Raw genomic sequence first — 15,073 nt, 5'->3', positions numbered from 1 at the left:
TTTTCTGTTTTCGATCCCTGAGGGGAGCCAGCAGGGCCCAGGCTAGTAAACAATACTAGTCCTGGCCTTGAAATGGTAAAAATATGAAAATCGTATCAGATGAAACCTGGCGCACGCCAGTACTTCTATGCCGTACGCCAGTCATGGAAGTATGGGCACAACTGGAGTGGGGATCATGGATCGTCATTCCTCTTATTTTATCTTTCTGTCGATCACCTTCGCATGCTAATAACCGGTTTACTGCTTTCCTTATTTAGAACTGTTTAGTGGTAATATCCTATCTTTTTCATTTCTGTCATATAAAGGCCTCTGGGATCCTTCTGGTCATGTTCCAGAACCCAGATGATGCAAAGCCTAACACTGGAATCAAATGACAAGTGGCGTACGGCAGTAGTCCTCTGGGTCCAGTGACTGGCCTTTGCACCTGAAGCGTAAGCTAGGCCTATCTTATTTCCCACACTGTTTTGGGGTGTTCTGCTTTCTTTCATGGCCTAAAGCCATTCATTTTGCCTGTGATTGTGTATATCCTGCTATATTAAACTGCGTGGTTTGCCCTGGGTGTGCGCTGGTCCTTTTCCAGAGCCCAGAGGGTTGCAAACAAGGACTGTGAAACTAGATGAGTGGAGTACGCCAGTCTCCTTGTGGCGTGCGCAAGTCAAACAAGCATGCAGTGGCTCGACCAGTGCATGCTGGTAGAACTTGCTCAGGCCTTTGCGGGGCAGCGTACTGCAATTCGTCCAGTTTGCTCAGTGCTTGTTCTCAATCTATATTTTAGCATTGCAATCAAGCCATCCACAAGCATCTTTGTCACATAAATCACAACTTGTTAAAGTTTTAACCCCCGTTAACTGTTCCCCCGCCCTAACTGGCTAAAAAATGATCAAATGAGAGAAAAATGCAAGCGCTTTTACAAAATGCCCGAGTAAAGACCGATCTCCGGATTGGGCGAGAGGGGTGCCATAAAACCCTTCCCCTCTCGTAACCTGGCTCCCGAACCTCAGATATCGAAGGTGACGACGGACCGGTCTACGCCTTTTCAAAATCAAACAAACGTGGCAAAAACGTTTTCGAATTCGGTTCCTTGAGTGCTTTCACCGCTAAAACCCGAGTGGCGACTCTGAATCGAGGCGTTTCGCCGCGCTTTTTCCAAAGAGGGCCGCGCCCAGTCTTTAAAAAGGGAACCCAAAGATCGAGCGATTTTCGGGGCGCGTGCCCACATCACCCAAAATTCCCAGCAGAGGTTTGGTATACTAAAGTATCCAGTTCACAGAAGAGAAGACTTCAAAGGAAATTTGCAGCCAGGGCTTATGGTGACCCATGGAATCATGTTTTTGAACCAAGAGAAAGATTGGAACCATCAAAGGTTTCGAACATGGTATGGACCTGAGAGTAGGGAGAAGCCAGTGGTCCGAAAAAGCCAACTCTCAAGCATGGGGGGTGTGGGCACGCGCCCCGAAAATCGCTCGATCTTTGGGTTCCCTTTTTAAAGACTGGGCGCGGCCCTCTTTGGAAAAAGCGCGGCGAAACGCCTCGATTCAGAGTCGCCACTCGGGTTTTAGCGGTGAAAGCACCCAAGGAACCGAATTCGAAAACGTTTTTGCCACGTTTGTTTGATTTTGAAAAGGCGTAGACCGGTCCGTCGTCACCTTCGATATCTGAGGTTCGGGAGCCAGGTTACGAGAGGGGAAGGGTTTTATGGCACCCCTCTCGCCCAATCCGGAGATCGGTCTTTACTCGGGCATTTTGTAAAAGCGCTTGCATTTTTCTCTCATTTGATCATTTTTTAGCCAGTTAGGGCGGGGGAACAGTTAACGGGGGTTAAAACTTTAACAAGTTGTGATTTATGTGACAAAGATGCTTGTGGATGGCTTGATTGCAATGCTAAAATATAGATTGAGAACAAGCACTGAGCAAACTGGACGAATTGCAGTACGCTGCCCCGCAAAGGCCTGAGCAAGTTCTACCAGCATGCACTGGTCGAGCCACTGCATGCTTGTTTGACTTGCGCACGCCACAAGGAGACTGGCGTACTCCACTCATCTAGTTTCACAGTCCTTGTTTGCAACCCTCTGGGCTCTGGAAAAGGACCAGCGCACACCCAGGGCAAACCATGCAGTTTAATATAGCAGGATATACACAGTCACAGGCAAAATGAATGGCTTTAGGCCATGAAAGAAAGTAGAACACCCCAAAACAGTGTGGGACATAAGATAGGCCTAGCTTACGCTTCAGTTGCAAGGGCCAGTCACTGGACCCAGAGGACTACTGCCGTACGCCAGTGTGTTACTGCCGTACGCCACTTGTCATTTGATTCCAGTGTTAGGCTTTGCATCATCTGGGTTCTGGAACATGACCAGAAGGATCCCAGAGGCCTTTATATGACAGAAATGAAAAAGATAGGATATTACCACTAAACAGTTCTAAATAAGGAAAGCAGTAGACCGGTTATTAGCATGCGAAGGTGATCGACAGAAAGATAAAATAAGAGGAATGACGATCCATGATCCCCACGCCAGTTGTGCCCATACTTCCATGACTGGCGTACGGCATAGAAGTACTGGCGTGCGCCAGGTTTCATCTGATACGATTTTCATATTTTTACCATTTCAAGGCCAGGACTAGTATTGTTTACTAGCCTGGGCCCTGCTAGCTCCCCTCAGGGATCGAAAACAGAAAAGAACGTAAAGGTGATATACCTTTTTGTATGGAGGTTTGGAGGAGATATTAAGCTTATGGATTGAAGATGGAGGCTAAGAAGGTGGCTGTATGTCAGCAGGGTGTATGGAGATGGGTTGTTCTCCTTTCTCTTTCAATGGAAGAAAAGGAATAGAGAGCAAAGAGAGAGGTGAAGAAGGCTTTGTGCTTCTTAATGAGGCCAACCCTTTTGTGAACTTGGTAACCCTTTGCAAGAGTGTGAGGGGGGAGTATATATAGAGGAGAGAGGGGTGTAACCAGCCAAGTAATGGCTGGTTGGATTGGTTGGTTTTTGGAGGGAAAGCTTGAGAGAGAAGAAAGGGTGATAGGGTAAATGTAGGAGAGTGGGGGAACATCCCTGCCGAATGTAATCATCAGGGGAACTGTAGCCGACGTCAGGGTGGCACAAAAGTCCCGCCCAAGTTGCTGAATAAAGTTGATTTGACTGGGTTTGACTGGCGTGCACCACTATGAACTGGCGTGCGCCAGTAAAAGATGGGCCACTGGTCGATGACTGACACGTGGCAGGTGACTGGCGTACGCCTCCAGGACACTGGCGTATGCCAATTGGGTTCTGCTGGGGCTGTTTGGCTCTGGTTTGAAGGGTTTGAAAGGTTTTTGAGAGAGGTTCGGGATGCTCAAAGCTCAACCACACCTTTGTCCTTAAACTGTTTTCGACTATAATCATCATTGGGGAAATAAAAGATCGACAAATGACATTATCCGGACAGTCCAGAATGGGGTGTCTACAGAAGCCCCCCTTTGACGGCACTTGAAGCACCATTGACTGGAGACAAGTAACGTCAAAGGTTTTCTAGACACCCTCTTCGAGGCTATCCAGAATGCATGGAATTTGAAGAACCTGTTTGCTTTTGAGATTGGACGAATGGATCGTCGTTGATTTGAGATTGGACGAATGGATCGTCGTTGATTTGAAATTGGACGAATAGATCGTCGTTGAATTAAATTTGGACGGATAGATCGTCGTTGAATTGAATTTGGACGGGTGGACCGTCGTTGATTTGAAGTTGGACGGGCAAACCGTCGCTCGTTTGATTTGAAAGTGGACGGGCGAACCGTCGTTGAGTTGAGAGTTGGACGGGCAGACCGTCGTTGATTTGACTCTGCTTGGGGAAATGGTTTAATCGCGGAATGATGAACGTTGTTGGGGACCAAACCTTATCCGGCACACAAAGAACTCCAACAATCACGGGTAGGTCGCGTCAGGGAGGTTAAATTCCATCTGTTGGGAATCAGAGCCAATCTCCTTATCAAGGACCATCCGAGACAGAGCAATAGGACTGCTGGAAAATGTGCTCTAAGCTGGTCTGAAATAGAGGTAGTCATACAGAATGGATGGACCATCGTTGAACATGGATGATGGATCATCGTTGAACATGGATGATGGATCATCGTTGAGGATGACTCGGGAACTATCGTTGATTTGAGACGGTGGGTCATCACTGAAGGACGACTCATTGAACCATCGTTGATTTGAGACGGTGGGTCATCGGTGAGGACGACTCGTTGAACCATCGTTGATTTGAGACGGTGGGTCATCACTGAAGGACGACTCGTTAAACCATCGTTGATTTGAGACGGTGGGTCATCACTGAAGGACGACTCATTGAACCATCGTTGATTTGAGACGGTGGGTCATCACTGAAGGACGACTCGTTGTACCATCGTTGATTTGAGACGGTGGGTCATCGGTGAGGACGACTCGTTGAACCATTGTTGATTTGAGACGGTGGGTCATCACTGAAGGACGACTCGTTAAACCATCGTTGATTTGAGACGGTGGGTCATCACTGAAGGACGACTCGTTGAACCATCGTTGATTTGAGACGGTGGGTCATCACTGAAGGACGACTCGTTAAACCATCGTTGATTTGAGACGGTGGGTCATCACTGAAGGACGACTCGTTGAACCATCGTTGATTTGAGACGGTGGGTCATCGGTGAGGACGACTCGTTGAACCATCGTTGATTTGAGACGGTGGGTCATCACTGAAGGACGACTCGTTAAACCATCGTTGATTTGAGACGGTGGGTCATCACTGAAGGACGATGTAGGGAGGTGTTCCCGAGCAGAGACATTTAGTCGCCGAACACGTGATGTTTAGGAGTGCAAGGTGAATACGACGGGATTCATCGCCGGGCAGTATGGTGAACGGAAGTACGGATCAGTAGCATGGAAAGTCATTGATCTGTGAAGTCTGTTCGACTAGTTAAAGGTCAATGGCAAGTGAAGCCAGTGGCGTGAAACTAAGCTGTTCGGCACATAGTGACATTCTTATTACTGCTTGGACCAGATTACATATGAAGTCATTGGTCCAGGCAGCCTGATCGGCAACGAGATTGCCAAACAAGGAAACAACCCCAAATTAATTGTTGAAACATGGGGAACATTCTGGAAGAATCCAGAGTGTTGTTATTCCATTAAAGGAATAAGATCCCATGAATAAAGGATCTGAGAAAGATACCCAATGAGAATGGGATGTTCGGCCAGTAAAGGAAAGGAATCCTAAAAAGGACTCTTTTCCATTAAACTGATAAAGGAAACGAGAGTCCTTGATATTCTTGGTTTCCTATACGAGTTGGGAGTCCTATGGAAACAGGGATGCTTGGGAAACAAGCATACACGAGATCTATAAATATGAGGTGAACCTAGAGGAAAGAGGTACGCAATAGACTGCATTATTATTGCTTTCCTACTGATAATTAGGGTTTTTGTTCTTAGTACGTGATACTAACAAAGGCATCGGAGGGCCTTTGCCACGAGAGGCAAAGGTGCACTCACCCCCTGTCTATTTTGCAGATCAGGGTTCAGACGTCGAGCTAGGGTTCCGGTGAAGAGGCACGAATAAGCCGTTGCAATCCAGTTGAACCGAGCCATCAATTGTTTTCATCCCCCTACAATTGGCGCCGTCTGTGGGAAACGAACAGATTTTTTTGAAGAAAGTAATCATGACGGAAGAAAATCCAGTCACACCGTTTAGTCCAAAGGACCAGTTGGGTGGAGGAAGAGATAAATCTCCACCAGGTGCTCCGAGAAAGCCCACTGGTAGACATGACAGAGAAAACTCCAAAGAAAAAGGAGACAAAACTGCTACTGGTTCCACAAGAAGGAGCAAGTCTCATCGACGAGAGGAGTCAGATACTCGTTCAAAGAGTATACACAACGATGATGACGTCCTTGATAAAAAAAGAAGAGAAATCGAGGAATATGCTCGTTTAATAAGAAAACGAGAGTACGAGATACGAGAGTTGCAGAAGGTACGAGAGCACCCCGAGGATTCTGGACTCTCTCGACGGAATTCCCAAAGGGACGGACGGGCCCTGGTGATTCATGAACAGACTCATTCACGCAGAAGGGGGAGTAGAAGTCCTGTTATAGGGCGTCATAAGGCTTCTCCACGAAAAAGGGGAAGAAGAAGTAGAAGCCGAACACCAGAGAAAAAGACTTCTTCACGAAAAAGGAGAAGCAGAGATCGAAGCTCTACCCCCGAGGAAGAGGATACGAGAAAGCATCATCGAGACAGGTACGAGAGACCTGATGCTGATTGGGCCGAAGCTTCAGCCCACAATTTGAAGGAAAAAGAGGATGGGACAATGACTGCACGAGAAGCAGCACGCAAGGCCCTGAGTAATATTGCGGCCTCCCCCTTTACAAGGAGGCTACAAGAAGCGAGATTGCCGAGCAGAGTGAAGCACGGGGCGTTCGTACTTTACGAGACAAATACGGATCCCGTGGCTCACATACAGCATTATCAACAGGCCATGTTTATGCATGAGGGGGATGATTCCATCTTGTGCAAGATGTTTCCCTCTAGTCTTGGCAAAGTGGCTTTGTCCTGGTTTCATAAACTGGCCCCACGATCCATACGAGGATGGAGGCAGTTGGCAGAGGAATTCACTGCTCCGTTCTTGACAAGCAGAAAAGCCCCGAAGACTTTTGAAAGTCTTTCCACCATGAAGCAGGAGGAGAACGAACAGATCAGGGATTATGCAAAGAAGTACTGGGAGACTTTTAACGAGATTGAAAGTTGTAGTGAGGAGTACGCAATTGCAACATTCAAAACTGGTTTACCTGTTCGGGGAGAGCTGCGCCGTTCATTGAATAAACATCCGGTAGCCACCCTGGCTAAATTGATGGAACGGATAGAACAACATGCCAGAATGGAGGATGATATACTCCGTGAGGACGGCAGAATAATTGCTGAACAGCCAAAGGCACCTGCTAAAAAGGTGGAGAAGCCAGAACCCAAGACTTACAGAGATAGAAAGGAATACGGGCAGAATAAGAAGGAGTCATACAAAGAAAAGCAAGCTCCAGACCCTAAATCCTTCTTTTCTATCACTACAGTTTGGAAGGAGCCAATTTACAGGATTCTTTATCGAATAAAGAATCAACCATATTTCAAATGGCCTCCGAGTCTAGGAGGAGACAAAGATGCAAAACGTGCTACGAATCAGCACTGCAGTTATCATAAGGATTGGGGCCATATGACAGAAGATTGTGAGACATATAAAAGGCACCTTGATGATTTAGTCTCTCGGGGCTATCTTAAGGAATTTATCCAGGAGGACCCTAAAGAGAAAGGGAAAGCCATGGAGTTGGGTTACGAACAAAACCCTAAAGGCGTCATCCATATGATACATGGATTGGCCACACCTTACACGAGAAGTGAGGTTAGGCTATTTCAGAGGCAAGTCAAGCATGATCAGCATGTGATGCGGTTGGGAAACAAGAGGGGGCGAGAGACTGATGTATGCAAAGAGAGCATGGCATTCAGTGATGAGGATTTGGGGGAGGTCCAAATACCCCACAATGATGCATTGGTCGTAACCCTACGAGTTGGGGAATACGACATCGAAAGAATTCTAGTGGACTCGGGGAGCTGTACAGAGGTATTGTACTACGATGCATTCAAGAAGATGGGGCTGGCACAATCAGACTTAGAACAGTCTACAACGCCTCTTATTGGGTTCGGTGCAGGAGCAGTTTGGCCCCTTGGAAAAGTGACATTACCTGTTCGGGCCGGATCAGTGGTGCTAAGAACGGACTTTTTAGTGGTCGATGTCCCTTCTTCCTATAACGCGATTATAGGGAGGACATGGTTGCATAAGATGAGAGCAGTCTCCTCGACTTATCACCAGATGGTAAAATTCCCAGGATCAAATGGGATTGAAGTTCTTAAAGGCAACCAGAAGGTGGCGCAACAATGCTTAATTTCCATCATCAAAACAGCCCCAAAAGTCCACCATATTCATACACTGGAAGTACCAGATCAACCAACCATCGAAGATGTTGGAAGAAGCCCGGCTGAAAAAGTGGTAGAGGGCTTGGAGAAGATTCAGATCAACGAGATTGATCCTGAAAGATATTTTTTGGTTGGGGAATCACTACCAATAGATGAAAAGGCCGAATCGGTAAAATTCTTGAAAGAGCATATTGATGTTTTTGCATGGGTGCCTGAGGAAATGCCTGGGGTGGATGCAGATGTGATCTGTCACCATCTAAACATCGACCCACAGCACAAGCCGATCATTCAGAAGAAACGAAGGGCAGCCGTGCAGCATGTAGATGCAGTGATTGAGGAGGTAGATCGTTTGTTGGAAGCCAAAGCAATACGAGAAGTCTATTACCCCGAGTGGTTATCCAACACTGTTGTAGTAAAGAAGAAGAATGGAAAGTGGCGTGTCTGTGTGGACTTCACAGACCTAAACAAAGCGTGTCCTAAGGATAGTTTTCCTTTGCCCAGGATTGACCAGTTGGTTGATGCAACCTCTGGTTACGAGCGAATGAGTTTTCTCGATGCATATCGAGGATATCATCAGATTGCTATGTTTGAACCTGATCAAGAGAAGACTTCCTTCATCACACCTCGAGGATTATACTGCTACAGTGTCATGCCGTTTGGACTGAAGAATGCTGGGGCTACATACCAAAGACTTGCAACCATCATGTTCAAAAATCTCATTGGGAAAACTTTAGAAGTTTACATTGACGATATGGTGGTGAAAAGTCGAGAAAAAGGAGGGCATATCACTGATTTAAGAGAAGTCTTTGACATTTTGAGGAAATACAAGTTGAAACTCAACGCCTCGAAGTGTGCGTTCGGAGTTGGTTCAGGAAAGTTCTTGGGCCATTTGGTAACCATAAGGGGGATAGAGGCAAATCCCGAACAAATTGATGCTTTGCAGAGATTACAGAGTCCCAAAACTACCAAGGAAGTCCAGAGGCTGACAGGAATGGCAGCAGCATTGAACAGATTCATCAGCAGGTCAAGTGACAAGTGCAGACCCTTTTTTCAGTTACTGAAAAAGAGGGAGGGATTTGAATGGGGAGCTGAATGTGAGCAGGCCTTCCAAGACCTGAAAAAGTACTTGGCCGAACCCCCATTATTGTCAACTCCACAGCCAGGTGAGTCCTTAATTCTGTATTTAGCTGTTTCCGAGCACGCAGTTAGTGCAGTCTTATTGAGGGATTTGGGGATCGAGCAAATCCCCATTTAGTATGTTAGCAAGACATTATTGGATGCAGAGACGAGATATCTGCCATTAGAAAAACTTGTCCTGGCACTTAGGACAGCAACTAGGAAATTGCCACACTACTTCCAAAGCCATAAGGTTGTGATTCATACCGAGTATCCATTAAAATCACTGCTTCGAAAGGCAGATTTCTCGGGAAGGATCTCGACATGGTCTGTGGAGCTGAGCCAGTATGATCTCGAATATCAGCCACGAACAGCAATTAAAGGCCAAGTGTTGGCTGATTTTGTGGCAGAGTTTTCCCCCACTGTAGCTCCCTTGCCTCCTACGAGAAAGGAGCAGGCGGCTAACACATCATCCTTGAAGGATCAACCTTTTGCCGAACAGGATCCTAAAGAATGGAAGCTATTCGTTGATGGATCAGCATGTAATACTGGTTCTGGAATTGGAATTGTCCTTTTTCCTCCTCAAGGAGTTCTGATTGAACTCTCTGTTCGGCTTGGATTTAGTGCATCCAATAATGTGGCTGAATATGAAGCACTCTTGGCAGGACTGAGAAGTGCGAAAAACCTTAAAGCAGAGCGGGTAAGGGTGTATTGTGATTCCCAGCTTGTTGTGAATCAACTGTCCGGCGAGTACGAGACTCGAAATGAAAAGATGGTGGCCTACGTGCAGGCAGCCAAGGACCTGCTTGATACCTTCGAGAGGGTATATATTGAGCAAATAAGTTCAGGACAGAATGCTCATGCGGATTCCTTAGCATGGTTGGCTGCGGCTGTTCCTACTGAGTTCAAAAGGAAGGTAGCAGTTGAATATCTGAATGAGCCGAGCATTGGAAGGAGTGTAGACTTGGTCTTGGACGTGAACCAAGGACCAAGTTGGATGGACCCAATAATAGAGTTCTTACGAGACGAGATACTCCCTTCTGATAAGAAGGAGGCCCATAAGATAAGAGTCAAATCTGCTAGGTTTTGGATGTCCCCAGAGGGTAAGTTGTACAGGAAATCCTTCACAGGTCCTTATTTGCTATGCGTACATCCTGAGATGGTACAGAAGTTCCTTCATGAGATCCACGAGGGAACATGTGGGAGCCATGCTGGAGGGAGATCCATTGCTCACCGAGCAATTACTCAAGGCTACTGGTGGCCACACATGCAAGAAGATGCAAAAGTTTATGTAAAGATTTGTGAGAAGTGTCAGAAATTCTCACCAATGATTCGAACACCTGCTGAGGATCTGGTGCCTTTGACGAGTCCCTGGCCTTTTGCCCAATGGGGAATGGATATCGTAGGTCCATTGCACAAAGCAACTGGGAACCGAAAATTCCTGCTTGTAGCAACTGATTATTTTACGAAGTGGATTGAGGCAGAACCATTAGCCAAAATCACTGAACCTATGATAGAAAGGTTCGTGTGGAAAAACATCATCACTCGTTTTGGGGTCCCTTATTCATTGATTACGGACAATGGATCCCAATTTCAGAAGAAATTCAAGACTTTTTGTGCCCAGTATGGAATAAGAAATTATTATTCCACCCCAGCTTACCCTCAGAGTAATGGGCAAGCAGAGGCATCTAATAAAACTATCCTTGATGGAATCAAGAAAAGACTGGACAAAGCTAAGGGCAAATGGCCTGATGAGTTACCATTAGTTTTGTGGGCTCACCGAACAACGCCTAGGAGGTCTACGGGAGAGACCCCCTATTCGTTGGCATTTGGAACAGAGGCTGTTATACCTCTGGAAGTGGGTCTGCCGACCAAGAGGACAGCTTTGGTTGAAAGTGGAGGCAATGACAGGGCCCTTGAAATTGAGCTTGATCTTGCCGAGGAGAAGAGAGAAAAAGCCTTGGTACATCTTGCTTCTTACCAAGAACAGCTGATGAAAAGCTACAACAAACATGTTCATCCTAGGGAATTTGGTGTTGGGGACCTTGTGCTACGAAAAGTGCTCGGCAATACCAAGGTGGCTAACGAAGGCAAGTTGGGGGCCAACTGGGAAGGCCCGTACAGAGTAACTGAAATTGTGGGCATAGGAGCCTATAGATTGGCAGATCTGGATGGTGATCCAATTCCAAGACCTTGGAATGTTCATAATTTACGAAAGTTCTTTGTTTAGAAGTATTAAAATCTGTTTTAGATTTGCACTACGTGATTGTGTGGGAATTACGAATATAATTCCTTTGTTCTATTTTTGATTACTTTATGGGGTATGAATAAACGCCCTCTTGCGTTTTGCAGATTATGAATAAAATCACTTATTTCATATAACTGTTGTGGTATTTAAATACGAACTACGAGTTTAGTCTCCTTTATTCGTATTGGGGAGCAGGGTATACCTTTTAGGTATGTGAAACTTAAAAGTGGGTATACCTTTTAGGTATGTGAAACTTAAAAGTTTTTAAGTATGTGAAACTTAAAACCAAGTACGTGACACTTAAACTAACTGCAGGTATGAAAACACTTGTATGTTTTTTTATAATACAAGTACGAAATACTTGTATGGACGTTCAAAGTACGAGATACTTATATGGCATCTTAAGTACGTGATACTTAAGAGACTATATTGGCTTGACTTAAATGTAAGCCAAATTCTTAAGTACGTGACACTTAACGAATACAAGTACGAGATACTTAAGTATGTGAAACTTGAGGAAATCCTTTATGATCAAGTGTTTGTGTGACAACACTTGAAAGACTTGTAAAAAGCAAATGGCATGGCTTACACCTATATGCCTATATGAACCTTACGAATACAAGTATGAAAACACTTGTATGTACTAAAACTTGAAAACCAGTCCGAAAAACTGGTTCAACAAAAGTTTCTAAGTACGTGAAACTTAGATTCAGTACAACGACGTCCTGTTTCTAGGATCTGCTTGGGTACGAAATACTTATGCAGACACAAAATATATGATCAAACAAATCAATAGTACGAAATACTTGAGATTAAAGCAATGCATCCGAACAGATGTAATAAACAGAAGAGAGCCGAGCAAATGCCACGGAGGGCCGAATACCTGTTTGAGACAAAATATTAAAAGTTTGGGAGCCACACAGGGCCAAATGCTTATGGTCACGCAGGACCAGCAACCAAAAACAAGGAGTTCAGACAAGCCTACCAACAGTCAGTCCACATTCTGGACTTCCGGAACATCCGTATTAACCTGGGGACCTGCCCCATCATCTGCTGGATTCTCCTCCAACACAATGGGTTCATTGACCGCATCTTGAGCTGGGGACAGGACAGCCTGGGAACCAGATGGGATGTCTTCTTCTGCTCCAGTAAAATCTTCAATCTGCTGCTCAACATCATCTTCCAGAGGAACATCTTGCTATTGGGAAGCTGCAGACCGGCTGCTCGGTAGTTCATTATCAGTCCACAATGGAGAGTCCTCAGCAACGCCAACCTTTGTTAAACAGGTTTCCCAGCAAGCAATCCAAATTTGATCTTGAAGAGCGGGAATCTGTTGAACATAGTTCGCAGTTGTGGTGTCAAATCCTTTCTGGTACCCATCCTCATATGCAGCTTTTTTGGCAGTATCAATCTCTGATAACGCCTGATTGAGGCTCTCTTCGGCAACTTCAAGTTTTTCCTTAGTTTGGTTGAAGTCAGATTTGGCCTTGTCTCTTTCTCTCTCCAGCCTGGTAACTGTTCGGAGCAGTCTGGTATTGTCATTCATCAGCCTCACCCTTTCTGCGTCTGCTTCTTGGTACTTTTTACCTAAAGTGACCATTTTTTGAATGAACTGGCAAAACACCGAACAAGTAAGCAATAAGAATATCCAGTGGTGTATGAAATATGCACTAAGATTTATATGAAAAGATTAAATCACATTACCCTAATACCACTGACGAGTCCAGTGGCGACGAGCCGATCAGATGTAGCCTCAGATTCTTTCTGCATATCTACAGGGAGCAGTAAGCCTTGGGCAAGGGCAAGTGCTGTCTCCGAGGAGCTAGCACTATCCCCGACATGAACAGGACGATCTCCCCTAGTGAAGGGAGGCGTCCAAGTCTGAGGAAGGACTTCAGTGGTTGGAGAGATGGGATGATGAGTTTCGGTAACTGCTCCAGGAGCAGTACCGTCTTGACTGTCAGCTCTTGGACGTTTGTCTCGATGGAAGTCGGTGGCTTCTGTAGCAGTATCAACTTCCCGAGGAGAAGAAGATGACCGTGCAGATCCCCCCCTATTGCGACGTGAACGCGGGGGAGGGACACCAGTTGATGCTACCCTATTGGTAGCACCTCGTCCCCGTGAGGAGACAGTAAGTAAAGAGCTAAGGTTGATGGGTTGGTGTGTCATTGTACCTGGAGTCGGAGGAGATCGAGAATATCCGGATGAGGAAGACTGACTGGTGATTGGGTGTAGAACAGGTTGTTGTTCGGTAATGACTTGCCTACGCCTAGATCTTCTAAGTACCACACGTGTTTGAGGTACACCGTCAGGGATAGCAATCTCGTCTGACTGACCGGCAACAGTGACACCAGCTTGTAGCCTTGTGTTTCGTGGTTGGGGGGCAGTGGAGGTAGAAGCAGCACTGGTGCTGGGATGAGCTAGTCTTCTATCAATGACTCCTCTGTATGAAGGTTCGTACCCCAGCAGCACGTCAACGTCCCGACCCCGACCAGCTGTTCGGGTACCCGGCATTCCTGTGTATTTAAGTACTTTGTTGATATCCTCTGTTCGGATATTGCTTGGTGTACGTCTGGGACGGTGGTTAGCGTTATCAGCTGCATCCAAAATGTTAAAATAAATAAGACATAAGGAAACGCTACGAGAAAGCAGTAAACAGAAACTTTCAGAATTAGGAAAATGAGGAGTATTACGTGGGTAGCCCCATATGTGGGGGCAGTGGAGCCCCACCACTTGACCATCCTCTCCTAGAGGTTCGAAAGCTCCAGTGACATAGAGAAAATCAACCTCATGGTCCCGAGCAGAATCTGGCAGGTTCAGCACGAGGCGCTTTTCTGCCCTTCTTACTTTGAAATAGTATGTGTTATAATCAGGGTTAAGTACAATGCTGTACCACCACTGAATATCCCAGATCCCCAGCTGGGTGCCTAGAATCCTATTCAAAGCAACTACCCCCATTATCAACCTAAACACATTTGTTGACACTTGCATTGGAGTGAGACGGTACCAACTCAGGATTTGACGAAGGAGTGGATGAAGGGGGAAACGGACCCCGCCTTCGACGATGGCTACGATTGGGATACACATTCTATCCCAAGAGCCACCGTCCCTATCTGCCCCTAGAGGGGCGAGTTCGAGACCAACATTTTCTGGAACGTTGTAATCCCTCCTAAATGCTGTCATGGCAGAAGGGGTCTCGCATAATTTCCTAAATTTACCGGGTTTAGGAAGGTTATCGTGTTCATCCACCATGGATATACTCGAAGGAAGTATAAAAATACGACTGGACGAGACTGAAACCCTAGAAGTGATCTACAAATTCGAGAATGAAATCTCAGATGGAAAACCTAAGCAGAGAAAATAGAGTTAAGAACGAGAATCTTACAAGGGAACCGTGACGATTTCCTGAAACGCGATCGGGTTTTCAGAAGGCGGCGATGGCAGAAAAGCTTAGAGGGAAAGTCTCAAAGAAAGTTCGAGTGTTTTTGGGTAAAAACCCAAATGACCCCTTTTTTGGGGTTTAAGAGGGAGAAACGGAGACGAAGCGTCCCCTCTTACGCCGTTACAGGAAAAGTAACGGGGAAAAGGGTTCTAACTAAACGGCGTATTGACGTCGTTTGAACAGAGTGGCAGATCACATTAAATGAAAAGCGTACGATGAGCACCACGTGGAGTCATTACCTCGAGATGGTATAGTGACGGAGGCGCCAAAATACATCAATGAGATATTGAAATTATGGCTGCATGG

The 15,073-nt window shown here is 45.9% G+C and overlaps 1 protein-coding gene across 1 annotated transcript; it reads right to left on the bottom strand.

Annotated features, from left to right (window-relative positions):
- Positions 1-12,425: 12,425 nt before the first annotated feature.
- On the bottom strand, positions 12,426-13,130 carry LOC131330936 (uncharacterized). The gene is made up of 2 exons (XM_058364696.1): positions 13,030-13,130; positions 12,426-12,937 (listed from the first exon to the last, which is right to left on the bottom strand). Exons 1-2 carry the CDS (start codon positions 13,093-13,095, stop codon positions 12,524-12,526), a joined length of 480 nt encoding a protein of 159 aa, XP_058220679.1. The 5' UTR covers positions 13,096-13,130; the 3' UTR covers positions 12,426-12,523.
- Positions 13,131-15,073: the final 1,943 nt, after the last annotated feature.

The sequence above is a fragment of the Rhododendron vialii genome, chromosome 6a, assembly GCF_030253575.1.
Source record: "Rhododendron vialii isolate Sample 1 chromosome 6a, ASM3025357v1".
In the NCBI taxonomy this organism is placed as follows: domain Eukaryota; kingdom Viridiplantae; phylum Streptophyta; class Magnoliopsida; order Ericales; family Ericaceae; genus Rhododendron; species Rhododendron vialii.
This window is presented reverse-complemented; position numbering and strand designations above follow the sequence as displayed.

What these genes read in the sequence shown, in the direction of transcription:
- LOC131330936 (XM_058364696.1), bottom strand. Translation starts at nt 13,095, where the DNA reads ATGCAGAAAGAATCTGAGGCTACATCTGATCGGCTCGTCGCCACTGGA. An exon ending in GACTCGTCAGTGGTATTAGG is followed by an intron (nt 12,938 to 13,029) that starts GTAATGTGATTT and finishes GTGTTTTGCCAG; the next exon opens with TTCATTCAAAAAATGGTCAC.